At 42.4% G+C, this 13,936-nt stretch overlaps 1 protein-coding gene across 1 annotated transcript in view; it reads right to left on the bottom strand.

The window, feature by feature from the left end:
• LOC120302686 (somatotropin-like) overlaps positions 1 to 13,936 on the bottom strand; it is a 39,747-nt gene that overhangs the window by 6,951 nt on the left and 18,860 nt on the right. The window contains exons 4-6 of the mRNA XM_039331503.1: positions 5,887 to 5,899; positions 4,389 to 4,584; positions 3,789 to 3,905 (exon numbers count right to left, since the gene is read on the bottom strand). Coding sequence (XP_039187437.1) covers positions 3,789 to 3,905; positions 4,389 to 4,584; positions 5,887 to 5,899 — 326 coding nt within the window. The remainder of the gene's footprint in view (positions 1 to 3,788; positions 3,906 to 4,388; positions 4,585 to 5,886; positions 5,900 to 13,936) is intronic.

The raw sequence follows: 13,936 nt of genomic DNA, 5'->3' as shown, positions 1-13,936 counted from the left end.
AAAAAGATAAATGTAAAATTGGGGTGCCTTCTACAGATTTTCTGGGATTCAAAATAGATGCCAATGGCATTCATCCTGCTGAGTCCAAATTAAAGGCTATTATGCAAGCTCCTAGGCCTAAGTCCAAAGCTGAACTACAAGCTTTTCTGGGCCTCTTGAATTTCTATAATGCATTCATTCCTAACAAAGCTAATGTAGCTGAACAACTTCATAGGCTTCTGGACAAACAGGCAGTGTGGAAGTGGTCACAAGCACATGAAGCAAGCTTCAATGAGGTTAAGGCCTTACTTACATCCAATAATGTGCTTGCACATTTTAATGAAACTCTTCCTGTGTGCATCGCTTGTGATGCCTCCCCTTATGAGTACTTAGCCATCTAAGACCTGATGGAACTCAGGTTCCTGTTGCTTATTACTCCAGAACCTTGTTTTCTGCTGAGCGAAACTACGCCCAGATAGACAGGGAGGCCTTAGCTGTTGTTGGTGGGATTAAAAAAATTCCATGATTTTTTTATATGGCAGACATTTCAAGGTCTACACTGACCATAAGCCTTTGTTGGGGTTGTTTACTACAAACAAACAAACCCCCCATATCATCTCCCCCAGGATGCTGAGATGGTCCATATTTCTGTCAGCCTATGATTTTTCTTTAGTTCACAAACTTGGCAAAGAAATGGGCCATGCTGATGGCCTCAGTAGATTACCCTTACAAGTGATAGAGGCTGACCTCGCCCCTGCTATCAACATCCTTTCCATTCAGGCGCTGCCAGTCACCTTTAAATGCCAGGGATGTGGCTGCTGAATCAGCCACAGATCTCACACATTCTCGTGTCTTATCCTGGGTTTTGTCTGGCTGGCCAGAGAGTTGTTCAGGTACTGAGTTTCAGAGTTTCTGGTTTAAGAAACATGAGTTATCCACTTTTCAGGGTTGTCTCCTGTGGGGCAGCAGAGTTGTTATTCCTACCTCAATGAGATCTAGGGTCTTGGCTTCCCTTCATGAGGGCCATCCTGGCATTGTAAGAATGAAGGCGCTTGGGCGCAGCCATTTGTGGTGGCCTGGGTTAGACAAGGAAATTGAGGCTAAGGTGCATGCATGCCACCTGTGTCAGCGCTCACGCCCAGAAATGCCCAAGGCATAGATGGGAGGAAACATAGTCACCTTGGTCTAGGGTGCACATTGATTATGCTGGGCCCTTTCAGGGTCAATTCTTCTTGGTCCTTGTTGATAGCTATTCAAAGTGGCTTGAGGTTGTACCTGTCTCCTCAACCACCGCTGCCAAGACCATTCAAGTACTGAGGGGGATTTTTGCTGCACATGGGCTTCCGGATGTTTTGGTGTCTGACAATGGCCCTCAATTCACCTCTTCCAAATTTCAAGTTTTCTTACAGGCCAACATGATTCGTCATGCCACCTCTGCACCATTCCACCCTTCCACCAACGGTATGGCTGAACGAATGGTCCGCATCACCAAGGATGCTTTAAAGAAACTGACATATGGGGACTGGCACCACAGGTTGGCAGACTTTCTTCTTGCGTACTGCACCAACCTTCAACTTCTACTGGGAAAAGCCCAGCTGAACTTCGCTGGGGACGCAAACTGATCACCAAACTTGACAGGTTGTACCCGGACAGATTGCCTCCTAAGGCTGCACAATCCAGGGCACCAAGGTATCTGCAAGTTGGTGCCCCGGTATGGACCCGTAATTATGGGCCTGGTCACTTATGGGTTCCTGCTGTAATATGCAAGGTTACTGGCCCTTTGTCATAAGAGGTCTCGCTGGATGACGGTCGTGTCCTTTGGCGGCATATCGACCAGCTGTGTACATGACTGGACTTACCCTCGGAAACTCCTGGGCCTTTTCCAGGGGGGTAGGGGGACATTATGGGCAAAGGGATGGGTGTTGGCAGCAGCCGGGCCCCAACAGAGAGGCCACAGATGGCCTATTCCAAGATTCCGCAAGTGTTCCAAACAGGAATCCATGGGAACTAGGAAGCACACAGGCACCAGTGCCTACTCCAGCCAGGGAGTCACCCAGGGGGCATACTCATCATTCACCAATACTATTCAGCACTCTAGTCAGGGAGAATAACCGGGAGCATCCTAATAACTCAAACATTGCAAGAGAGCTGGCACACAAACAGTCTAGTTGCCCCAATACTGCTACTGTTTCCAGAAAGAGGCAGTCACACAGGGAGGTGATCGGAGAGGCAAATCCCAATTCTGACACCTCCGGCACAGATGGGGGGGCAACTGAGTTTTGGGGAAATACTGAAACCCCAGACAGTCCCGTTACGGGGCGGGGAGCGAAGGGATGCAGTCCCTTGATAGGTCCAGTGTGGGCCTGGGAGGCTCTACAGAGTTGCCTAACAGTGACAGTTTTATAGAGGGGCCAGAGAGCCTGCAACTAGGCAGGTCAACCAGGTTATTGGGAGAACAAAGTCCTGGTCTGACAAGCCCGGTGGGCAAGCAAGCAGACCAGGCAACGGGGCACGGTCCATGGGGACCACCAGGGTCTGAAAGAGGGGGCAGCTTCATGTCATCCTCTGTGCAAAAAGAAAGTGGGGATTCTCAGGTTCTAAGGAGGTCACAGAGAGTCAAGAGATCTCCTAAGTATCTTGAGGACTTTGTAACTCTGCTGGCAAAGCAGAAACAGTGAGAGGGTGTCTGTTGTTGGGAGCGTTGGAAATACGGGCATTGGGTATTAATCCCAGAACAATAGCCCGGTACCATTTGGAGCATGGGTTGGCACACCACGCTCGTGTTGAGGTCGTGTGTAACTATTCATATAGTCTTAGCCGGGGGGGGGGAAGGGGTGTTGTGTCCTGAGCCTGCAAAGGCAAGCTCGGGACGTTGCAATGGTCCCGGGCAGTTGCAAGCTGCCCGGGACCAGACTGGCTGGCGCAGGCTTTGCGCACATGCGCGAGGCGCGGAGCATGCCTAATTGTTGCCATTCTGCCCGGGGAAACGTTATTAAGGGAAGCAGAGAGGCCTGCGAGCCTCAGAGATGTAACGGAGCAGAAGAGACTACAATAAAGACTTCTTGACATTACGAGATGTTCTGTGCTCATTCGCCATTAAGCCGAGGACTCAACAATAACTAATTGGATATCTGAACTTTGAGTAATGAATTGAAAGGAACTAAGGTTCAACATTATTGTTTTTTTAAATTAAGTTAGTTATCACTGGAAGAAGAAATGAATGAGATTGGTGATAAGAAAAGGGCTGAGAGAGATTAAAAACTTTAATATACACGGTAGAGATACTTGAAGTGATAATTTGTTGATGTAAAACAATATTTGATTATGGTAATTTTAAATTGATAAAGCTTTAAAACAGGTGGAGTAGTAACAGAAATTTAAGCTAGAAATGGAATATATTAAATCTCTTATGTTATTTGTGAGAAATAGAGAGATGATAGTGAATGTATTAAGTTGAGCTGTTTATGTATGTTTTTCACCTTGAATTGTTTGTTTACCCAAACACCACGGTGTGTCTAAAGTACTCTTTGTTAAAATAAAAAAACCCAATAAAATATATTTTAAAAAAAGGTGTCATCAGTCATGAGTTCCTTCATGCCCACAAAAGATCTAAGTCCAGCCCACTTTGAATTCCTTCTATCCTTATCTACTGTCCATTTCCATTGACTTATCCACTTATTGCTCCTTGTTGAACATTTCTTGAGAACTTAGTGAAAGTGGGAAGTTTTTACATAGGCAACACAAGGCTATATATCTGGGGCACCAAAATAATTCTTCCATGGAATAAAACATGATGGGAGTCTGCTTACTGTTTTTTGTTGAGTTTCCTCTTTCCTCGTGGGTGAAGGGATAGCTTCAGAGTAACAATATACAGTCTGAGAATTCTTGTTGGAGTATCGCTGCTCTTCTGGGATATAGGAACGCTCCTATATAAGTTCCATAAAATGCCACCATTTACAAAGAAGTAGGAGAGATGAGAGTGTGCAGAGCTTTGAATAACATTATCTGAAAATTCACTAACTGAGCAAAAACATTAAAATCAGAAGCAATGAAGTTGTAATATTACTTGGGAGAGCAAACAGATAGTAAATGTTTCAAAAGACAGCCTTATCTAAAAATTGTTCTGATTTGCGGCAACTCTTAGTTGATATGGTAACGGAAGATTTGAGAAGATATAAAAAATGTAAGGGAGAAATCACAATTAAAGTGCTACTTGTCATGCTTTGGATACCTCTTTTTAAAAGTTTTAATATATCCCGAGAGCCTAGGGAATTCCCCATGTTACTTTTAGATGAATCTTACTTTTAGATGTTCTGCTTCCAAACTGCTAAACATTCTAGCTTGCTTTTACCAGGAATTATGATGTGACCTAAATGTTTAGCTGACCTAAACCATGGACCGCTACTCACAAATTCCTTGTAGGTATTTGTTGCAAGCTGATGGAGATGCTGTGCTCTTAGCACAGCATTGGTAAACAGACTGGAGAGTGGTATTGTGGGGAAGGCTCCTCCGTCTGCCCATTGCAGAGCCAAGATAAACAAGCCAATGGTAAGCAAAGAGGAAGGTCTACTGGTTCCTGCAGAAGAAGGTGAAGGAGGTTGACTTCTTAAATAAAATATTGGTAAGTTCTCCACTCTAAAGCATAATCAAGCACTAACCCCAAGTTCTTTTCATGACTGGAAACTTACATATGTGCAAAAGACGCACATGCACAAAGAGTCCACCTTGCTGATGCTTCAGTTGAGCAGAGCATCAGTTGAGTTTCTGGGTGGCAGAAGCAAATAGGAACCCATGTAAAACAGAAGCACTGCTATAGACAACCACACAGAATGCATGATTTGTGCATACACCCCCTGTTTCTCTTAAAATTGACCATCCTAATGCTTCTAGATGAGTTAATAAATAGGAGGCTTTACAAGTTGCCTTTGCAGCAGTGTCACACACTTTTCATATATGCAATTCCTGTTTTCTCCATGTTAAGTGAGCATTTTTTCAGATACCTGGATGTGATGAATAAACCACAATTAGTGGCTATAGAGATTCTCAGTCATCCAGGTCATAGTTGTCCCAAAGATGCTTTTTCACGAGGCAACTGGACTTTCTTATTTTTCTTTGAAAATATTTTACTTCTCATCCAAGAAGCTTCTTCAGCTCTGATTGGATGGTGGGGAATGGAAAGATTTATACTCCTGCAGACAGCTGTTCATTTGCATTCTTTTAGCAAGTCGTTAAAGCTACCTGGAGGCTTATCTGTGTCTTCAGGGTCCCCTGAGTTGTGCAAATGGGTGTGGAACCTTCTTGGAACTGTTGAAAGGATTGGGTTGTAGACTGGAGATAGATGATGTCGGATCCCTCCCCCTTTGTTGAGAGAGGGCTGTTCACAGATAAGCCTTCAGGTAGCTTTAACTACTTGCTAAAAGAATGCAAATGAACAGCTGTCTGCAGGAGTGTAATTCTCTCCATTCCCCACCATCCAGTCAAAGCTGAGGAAGCTTCTTGGATGAGAAGTAAAATATCTTCAAAGAAAAACAAGAAAGTTCAGTTGCCTCAAGAAAAAGCATCTTTGGGTACAATTAGTGGCATTCTCTGTTTGTTTTTTGTTTCTCCCTTGGGAGAATTGGGTCTAACTGTTGCTTCAGTCTCCATGAAACTCACCAGTATAAAATCGTAAAATATCAATAAATGAAATAAAAATAAATACCTCTTCTAGCTCCCAAATTTAATAACAACCAGGATTGCTGCCTATATTTTGCTTGATAGATATATATCACATGGAAAATGAGTAAACAATCACTTTTTTCAATGTAAAAGCTGCACCCACTGAATGGATGCCTTATAGGTATTAAAGATTCCAGCTCTCCATCCCTTAAAAAGTAGTAACTTCCCTATTGATGCTCAGAAGCTTACCTGAAGCCATGTCCTATTAGGAAATCACAGAGGTGTTTCACACTTTTCTTGCTGATGCTGTTGATGCTCTGTTCTCAGCTGTTTTTATACACGAATATAATACATATATACACAATCATATGTTTATTGATTTCTGGAAGCTCATCAACATGCACTGAGGCATATACGAAGGGGTAAACCATGTGAATGGGTGAAGCAGGCATGCTGAAACCTGGATTGTATCACTCGTAGGGACTGATGGGGAAATGGTCTCAGCTGTGGCCCCCTGGGCTTTTGGTGGCAGCACCACCACAGGATTGTAATCATGGAATGGCATATTGGTAATAAATTACAATTATCACATTATAAACAAATATTCCATAGTTGAGCAATAAAATAATCTGGCAACCTAAATCATCTCCTTAAAAAGTGCCAATTAGAAGAAAATCATCTGATGCTGAAATTAAGCCCAAGAGCATTGCTATCATATTCCATGGAAAAAAGAATTTTAGAGAGAGGCACCATCGTAGCAAAGATCATGGCTCCTGTTTCAACCATGCGGTTTCAGATGCTAGTCCAGGAACAAGATCTCGGGAGCTAATCCTCACGAAGTCCTTCACAAAACCGTTTTTTTGGGGGGGAAATGGGGGAAGGATTGATGGATCCTTTGAATTGAATTGTGTTCAGAAACTGACCAGACCAACAGTAACTGCAGCAAGAACTGGCATAATCATTTTTGTAGAACCATCCCAGCAAAGACTTGCATTAGAACTTGGGTCTAATGGTCCTGTCTGACTCTCCTCTGATATTAGAATACATTTACTGCTCTTTGTTGAAGACTTCTTGGTTCTTTTCAGCACAGGTCCAAGACATTTCATAACTAAAGCAGACTTCAAATGTGCAAAAAAGAATAGATTACACCAGTTTCACCCTAACCGTCTCCTTGTCATGGATTCTGCCTCAAGCAGATTGCTTTTAAGAAGGAGGCTTTTAAGAAGAGACTGGAGAACTATTTGTCTGAAATGGTATAGGGCAGTGGTGGCGAACCTATGGCGCGGGTGCCAGAGGCGGCACTCAGAGCCTTCTCTGTGGGTATGCGCGCCATGCCTGGAGATGGCAACTGTACTCTTCAACCAGCTGCCTGCTAACTCGCTGAGGTCCCACGTGGCCTGATGCATCTCAGTACCCATGCGCTCACTGGCCTCTGTATGCGGGGGCCAATGATGTCAGGCAGCAGCCGCCCCGGCCCCTGCCTCGCCTTGCCCTGCGACAATGGCACCCCCACCCTGCCTCACTTTGCCTCGCCTCCCCCGCAGGACGAGCCTCCTGTCCACCACCCACCAGCCAGAGACCCCTCAGGATCTCCCCCAGCCCTGCCCGACCCCCACAGGCGTCCCTCCCAAGGAGCAACAATGAGCTGGCCATGCCCACCCTGGCCACGCCCACCCAACTGCCATGACCACTGTAGCAACACCCACGCTGTCCATGCCCACCCGGCGGTCCATGCCCACCCGGCACCCGGCGATACATAAGTGGGTTTTGGGTTGCAATTTGGGCACTCGGTCTCTAAAAGGTTCACCATCACTGTTATAGGGTCTCCTGCTTGAGTATGGGGTTGGACTAAAAGACCTCCAAGGTCCCTTCCAACTCTGTTATTCTATGTTCTATGCTTTGCACTATTAATGTGTCTGCTTTCCTGCTGAACAAAGTTTTCTCAGCCAAATGGTTTGTTTAATACTGTGTGGGGAAGTATAGATTGATTGATTGTATTAGTAGCTCACCATTCATTCTGGAGGTCGAGGTGAAGGACATAGCTCCCCCTCCTATTTTTCCCATATGAAACCATTTTCCTACCCAGCAGTCTCCCTGCCTGAATTTATGGAGATGCTCTTGGACATTCAAGCAGTGCTATGGAGCCTTAGGCTACTGGTCTAGGCTGAGAGTGACATATCAGCAACAGGTTCCACGGCCAAACCTTGGCATCTCCATTGCAAAGGATCAGTCATAGGAAATGCTTAGACCTCTGGGAACATGTGGCCCTTGGCCAAGCAGCCCTTTGTGTTTCTTGCTGAGCCTGGAGAGCCTCACCCACTTCCCAAATCCTACTTTAAGAATGGGTAGCTGTTTCTGCCCTGGGATGCTATGCTTTGCCTTTATATTCTGCCTGGAACCCCAGGAATCATGGCACCATTGGACTGAGTGTAGCTAGCAGGTCAAACTTCTTTGAGAGGACTTAAAGGATGACATATAGACCTTCTTCCAAACTGAGAAAAATAAACTTCCTTTTCTGATTATTGTGGTGGTGGTTATGAAATACTGTAGTTATTAAAAAGTGGAATAGGCTTTCTTTTGGCTTTCTATCTCCCTCTCACAAATCTTTAAAAGGTCCACCAATTTCCACCTTGGGAGGGGATTTGGATTGGAAAAAATGGTTCTTGAAATTGAGGGGGTGGGGCACAAACTGCCTGACTCTGATCTAGCTAATCAACCAGGATTCTGGGGAAGAGATAAGCAGCAACACCAGGACAGAAGTCTTCATAAAGATTCAAGATGGGGAACTTTAATTTTGTTCCCCCAGCATTTTGAGGTAAATTGTAGTTGGATATTGTATAATTCTATTCTTTTATGCTGCCTTCTATAGGTTTTCTAGCTCATCCCAGCTGCCTACATGCTTTTTTCTCCTTTGGGGCAGAAAAGTGTGGCCGTCATCAAGAAGACACTTTAAAAGTCAGGAGTTCACACTGCCAAAGTTCACACTGAGGACTTAAACCTGTACCAAAGGAAAAAAAAATACTTTCAAAAGGTGTGCAGGGGAAAGAACAGGTATGTACGTGTTTCTGTCCTCTGGTTTATTATAGGTGGGTGAAAAGGCCCCATTTTTATTGTGCTGCTTTTTATACTAACTTAAATTAATGCTAAAACAGGTCTATAGGTTTGTTAGCTTCACACCCTAACAGTATAAAAAACACTTTTAGAAGAACAACTGTGCAATTACCTGTACATAAAAGCATTGTTTAAATATTTAAAACATTTTGTAAAATGTTCTTTAAAGCAAGCATATCAGAAAAGTGAAAATTTCCTGAAAATCATTTCTTTATGATATTTTTATGCTGCCTATTATGCTATATCTCTCTCTCCAGAACTCATCACTTAAACAATTTTATCTAGTAGGATGCAAGAGACATGTTTCTCTATTGCCGTGTCTGCCTTATGGAACAATTTGAAATGTGGATGGCCCTGATTCTGCTGTCTTTCAGGGGGCATTTAAAACCTGAATTTTCCCTAGGCACTAAGTCTGGAGATTTTGTGCCCATCTGCATTGTTCTTGATTGGATGAAGTTGGTCATGATATGCATTATTACTTTTAATATACGCTTGGTCATTGTCAGATGCAAAGCACCTGGAGGATACATTAAGCTGAAGTTCAGAAGATTTATTTTTCAAGCCTATACACAAGAATCTAGTAAATTAGAAGTTCAGCACTAAATTGGCACCAAATAAGGGTCAATGGAATTCAAGAGGGGTTGGTCTTAGACCGTTTATGGGACCATAACGACTCTAGGCTATTTAGCTCTGCCCACCCAGTTCTGGCTGCACCGTCTCCTGCAGTCATTATATGTGATTTCCATTTGTGTGTGCTGCCCTAAATCACTTCCTGATTAGGTAGCTATATAAACTGTTCAAATACATACCAACTTTAAAACACTTTTTGCATCATTTAAAAGTTGCTAATAATTGTCATTGTGGAAGAGAAAACAGAGTTCTTATCCATTCCTTAAAAATCCCTTTTGGATTCTAAAAAATGGTAACAACTGCTGCCATTTGTATAATGTCTCATTTGGCACAATTATGGCATTGATTTATCTCTTTGTATGCTTAAATGAAACTTTTAGGCTTTAGTTGCATTGAGGATTAAAAACTTTTTTTTTTCAAATGCCAAACCATGGAGGATTTAGTAATTGAGAGTAAAGTTCTGTTATCTAGGTCAGGATGCTGAGAGTGTTAATCTTTACATAGCAAGTGCATTGCCTGCTCATCAATCGCGAAGTTGGTAACACGCCCACAGGGGCTTATGCAAGCCAGCCAGGGATCTCCCAGTTTGTGGCATTTGGAGACAAGGTTTGATGTCACTCCATTAATAAACACAGATTTAGGAGATGAGTTGTGGGCCTCTTCTCAGAAACCCCTCATATGAGTATGATGATAACATCATATAAAGGTCATCTCCTAGGAAAGCCATTGTGGGAGGGAAAGTTACATCTTTGATGTCTAGTAACTGAGGAGGCAGAAACACCTGGGAGTGTTTTTTTTTTTAATTCCTTTCCCTCAGAGCTGGCTTTAGATAATGACCATACTTTGAATACTTTATAAAATTCTGGGCACTTGCCCTTTGTGAGGTTGCATCATTGCTGGAGACTACACAAAAGACAAAATGGAGCACATTTTCTTTGAAGACATGTTTCTTAGCTTGGCAGCCTCGAATATATTGAACTATGAGGCTTGCTCATTGGGATGGTGGAAGTTGTACTTAACCAAAGAGAGGACTGGGGTGTGGAAGACAGTGTGGCTTAGGCAATTATCAATGACAGAAAAGGAATCTCTTAGACAACTAACAGCATCAAATGGGTAGGAAAATTGCTTCAGAGACCTTCATTGGCACTCAGCCTTTGGTCAGCAAATTGTACAGACACTATAGTGTGGTAAGATGCATTAAGTACCAAATTAAATTAAATCTTTATTACAATCAAGACCATCATAAAGAAGGTGGAGTACAGTTATTAAAAAAGCACGAAGGGCAAAAATCTAAATCATAAAAAATTGAAAAGCCAGAAGATATAAAAGATATATGATTTAAAATTAGGTAGATATAGGATAGTATGTGGAAAATATGTGGAAGACTGTATGAAATTACAAAGCTCTCTAACGCTCTCTAATGCGTAAACTAGTGCTCTTTAAGTCTAGTTTATAGCACAATCAATTTTGAGTGCTGCTGGGTAGAATTTGGCATATTTCAATATAATTATTGTTTCTATAGTTTTGTGATCAATTTAAAGACTAATAGAGCCAGTTAGGTGTAGTTGCTAAGACACAGTCTAGAAATGAGGAGCCTGTGAGTTCTAGTCCTGACAAAGTCAACTAGGTGACTCTGGGCCAGTCACTCTCTTTCAGCCTTAAGAAAGAGACAATGTCAAACTTAGACACCAAATTGGCAAACCACTTCAGAAATCTTGCCACGAAAACTGTGGGATTCATCCAGGCAGTCTCCCGGAGTCAAAAGTCACCAAAATAAATGAATAACTAAAAATAGAAACTAATTCGTTTAATCTTACTTAAGCTTTTGTGAATCAACCCAGTTCATCAGGTGACTTCCAGATTTTGCTGGAAAAGTTTAATTCAGAGGTTCTGTGGAAACAATTACTGAATGTGCATCTGCACGTCTAAATTTACGTAGGGACATTGAACGGGAATCTGTACTCTCTTTTCAAGTGATAGAATTCTTCCTCATCAAACACCGTCAGTTCAAATACCCCTCAATTGTATTTCTGATGGGTTTGCTTTTGGGATAATTCAAAGTGATGTTTCTCTTACTGTTAAAGCAATAAATATCCTTGGGAATAAAATAAAGAATAGCCCTCCCAATGCCAGCTTGCCCTTATATTAGGATGTTCTGCTGAGGCTCTGCTCCAAGATTATTAAAGAAAACTTTTTCAATAGTTTCCCATGCCCAGTTTTGGACTGCCCTGTATAACTTCTAATTTACAATATTCTTGGCAGCAGTATAAATTGCCTTGTTTTTTTTATCTACAAACATATAATTGGAATGGTTATTTGTCATATTTTTGTTATGATGTTTTGTTTTGTTTGTATGCCATCATAATTCAGGATTCTTAGATCACTTAAAATAGCCTTGATATTCATGGTCTCCGTAGGAGATGACCAGGCTGAGCCTGAGGGAGGAGTGAAACATGTCATGAGCCTCAAGTCTCTTTGCACCCACAAGAGATCTAACTCCAGCCCTCCTTGAATTCCATTGACTCTTATCTATCACCAATTTGCTTTGACCACTCTTGTAGGGAATTGGGGCTTGCAATAAACATTTGAACTGCCTGGGTTGCCTGATTTCTGCTCTAGACAGCCTCCAAATACCAAGTGAAACCATTATATCTTTCAAAGATCCTGGTGCACTGGGGAACTACCAGAGGATTGGAAAAGAGCTGGTGTAGTTCCCATCTTCAAAAAAAGAAAAAAAATGGATCCAGGAAACTACACACCTATCAGCCTGACCTCATTACCTGGGAAGATTCTGGAAAAGATAATCAAGCAATGGATCAGCGAACACCTAGAGGCAAACAAAGTCATTACCAAAAATTATCATGGGTTTATCAAAAACAGATCATGCCAGACAAATCTTATCACATTCTTTGACCAAGTGACAAAATTAGTGAACCAGAGGAATGATGTGGATATAATTTACTTGGACTTCAGTAAGGCATTTGATAAAGTAGACCACAGCCTACTACTTGATAAGATAGAAAAATGTGGGTTAGAAAGAATCACCACCAGATGGATTCATAGCTGGCTGACCGGTCATACTCAGCATGTGGTCCTTAATGGAACTGCATCTACATGGAGGGAAGTGTGTAGTGGGGTGCCCCAGCACTCTGTTCGGGCCCCATGCTCTTAACATCTTCATCAATGATTTGGATGAGGGGATAGATGGGGAACTCATCAAATTTGCAGATGACATCAAACTGGTAGGAATAGCCAACACTCCAGAAGACAGGCTTAAGATACAGAAGGATCTTGTCAGACTTGAACATTGGGCGCTATCTAACAAAATAAAATTCAATGGTGAAAAAAGTAAAGTTCTACATTTAGGTAAGAAAAACCAAATGCACAGGTACAGTATAGGTGGTACCTTGCTCAATAATGATAACTGTGAGAGGGATCTCAGAGTCCTAGTGGACAATCACTTAAATATGAGCTAGCAGTGTTCTGCAGCTGCCAAAAAAGCCAACACAGTGCTAGGCTGCATTAACAGAGGGATAGAATCAAGATCATGTGAAGTGTTAATACCACTTTACAATGCCTTGGTAAGACCACACTTGGAATACTGCACCCAGTTTTGATCACCACGATGTAAAAAAAGTTAAGATTCTAGAAAGAGCACAGAGAAGAGCAACAAAGCTGATTGGAGGATTGGAGGCTAAAACATATAAGGAACAATTGCTGGAATTGGGTATGTCTAGTTTAATGAAGAGAAGGATGAGGGGGGACATGATAGCAGTGTTCCAATGTCTCAGGGGCTGCCAGAAAGAAGAGGGAGTCAAGCTATTTTCCTGCACCTGAAGGCAGGACAAGAAGCAACGGATGGAAACTAATCAAGGAGAAAAGCAACCTAGAACTAAGGAGAAACTTCCTGACAATTAACCAATGGAACAACCTGCTTCCAGAAGAGGTGAAAGCTCCAACACTGGAAGTTTTTAAGAAGAGACTGGACAGCCATTTGTCTGAAATGGTGTAGGGTTTCCTGCCTAAGCAGGGGGTTGCAAGGTTCCTTCCAATTCTATTACTATTACTACTACTACTACTACTACTACTACTACTACTACTACTACTATTATTATTATTATTATTATTATTATTATTATTACTATTACTATTACTATTATTATCATCATCATTTAGGTGGATGATATATAATTGAACATTCTGTATGATATCAGTTCATTTGGAACCTTTGAATAACCTCTTCTAGCAGCTTCATAGAAATATTAAATGGCAAAAGAAAGAGGATTGATTCCTACCACATCCCTTCATATCTGTGGCTATAGGGCAGTGATGGCGAACCTTTTAGAGACCGAGTGCCCAAACTGCAACCGAAAACCTACTTATTTATTGCAAAGTACCAGGGCTGCATCAGCATTACGGTACCCTCGGGGGAGGGGACATGGCCCATTGGGTGGGTGTGGCTGTAGTGTTCATGGCAGACTGGGTGGGTATGACCAGGCTGGGTGTGGCCACCTCAATGTTGCTCTTGGGGGGGATGCCTGTGGGGGCCGGGTAGGGT

Source organism: Crotalus tigris, unplaced genomic scaffold (genome assembly GCF_016545835.1).
Source record: "Crotalus tigris isolate CLP2741 ecotype Arizona unplaced genomic scaffold, ASM1654583v1 scf7180000024437.13266115, whole genome shotgun sequence".
NCBI lineage: Eukaryota > Metazoa > Chordata > Lepidosauria > Squamata > Viperidae > Crotalus > Crotalus tigris.
This window is presented reverse-complemented; position numbering and strand designations above follow the sequence as displayed.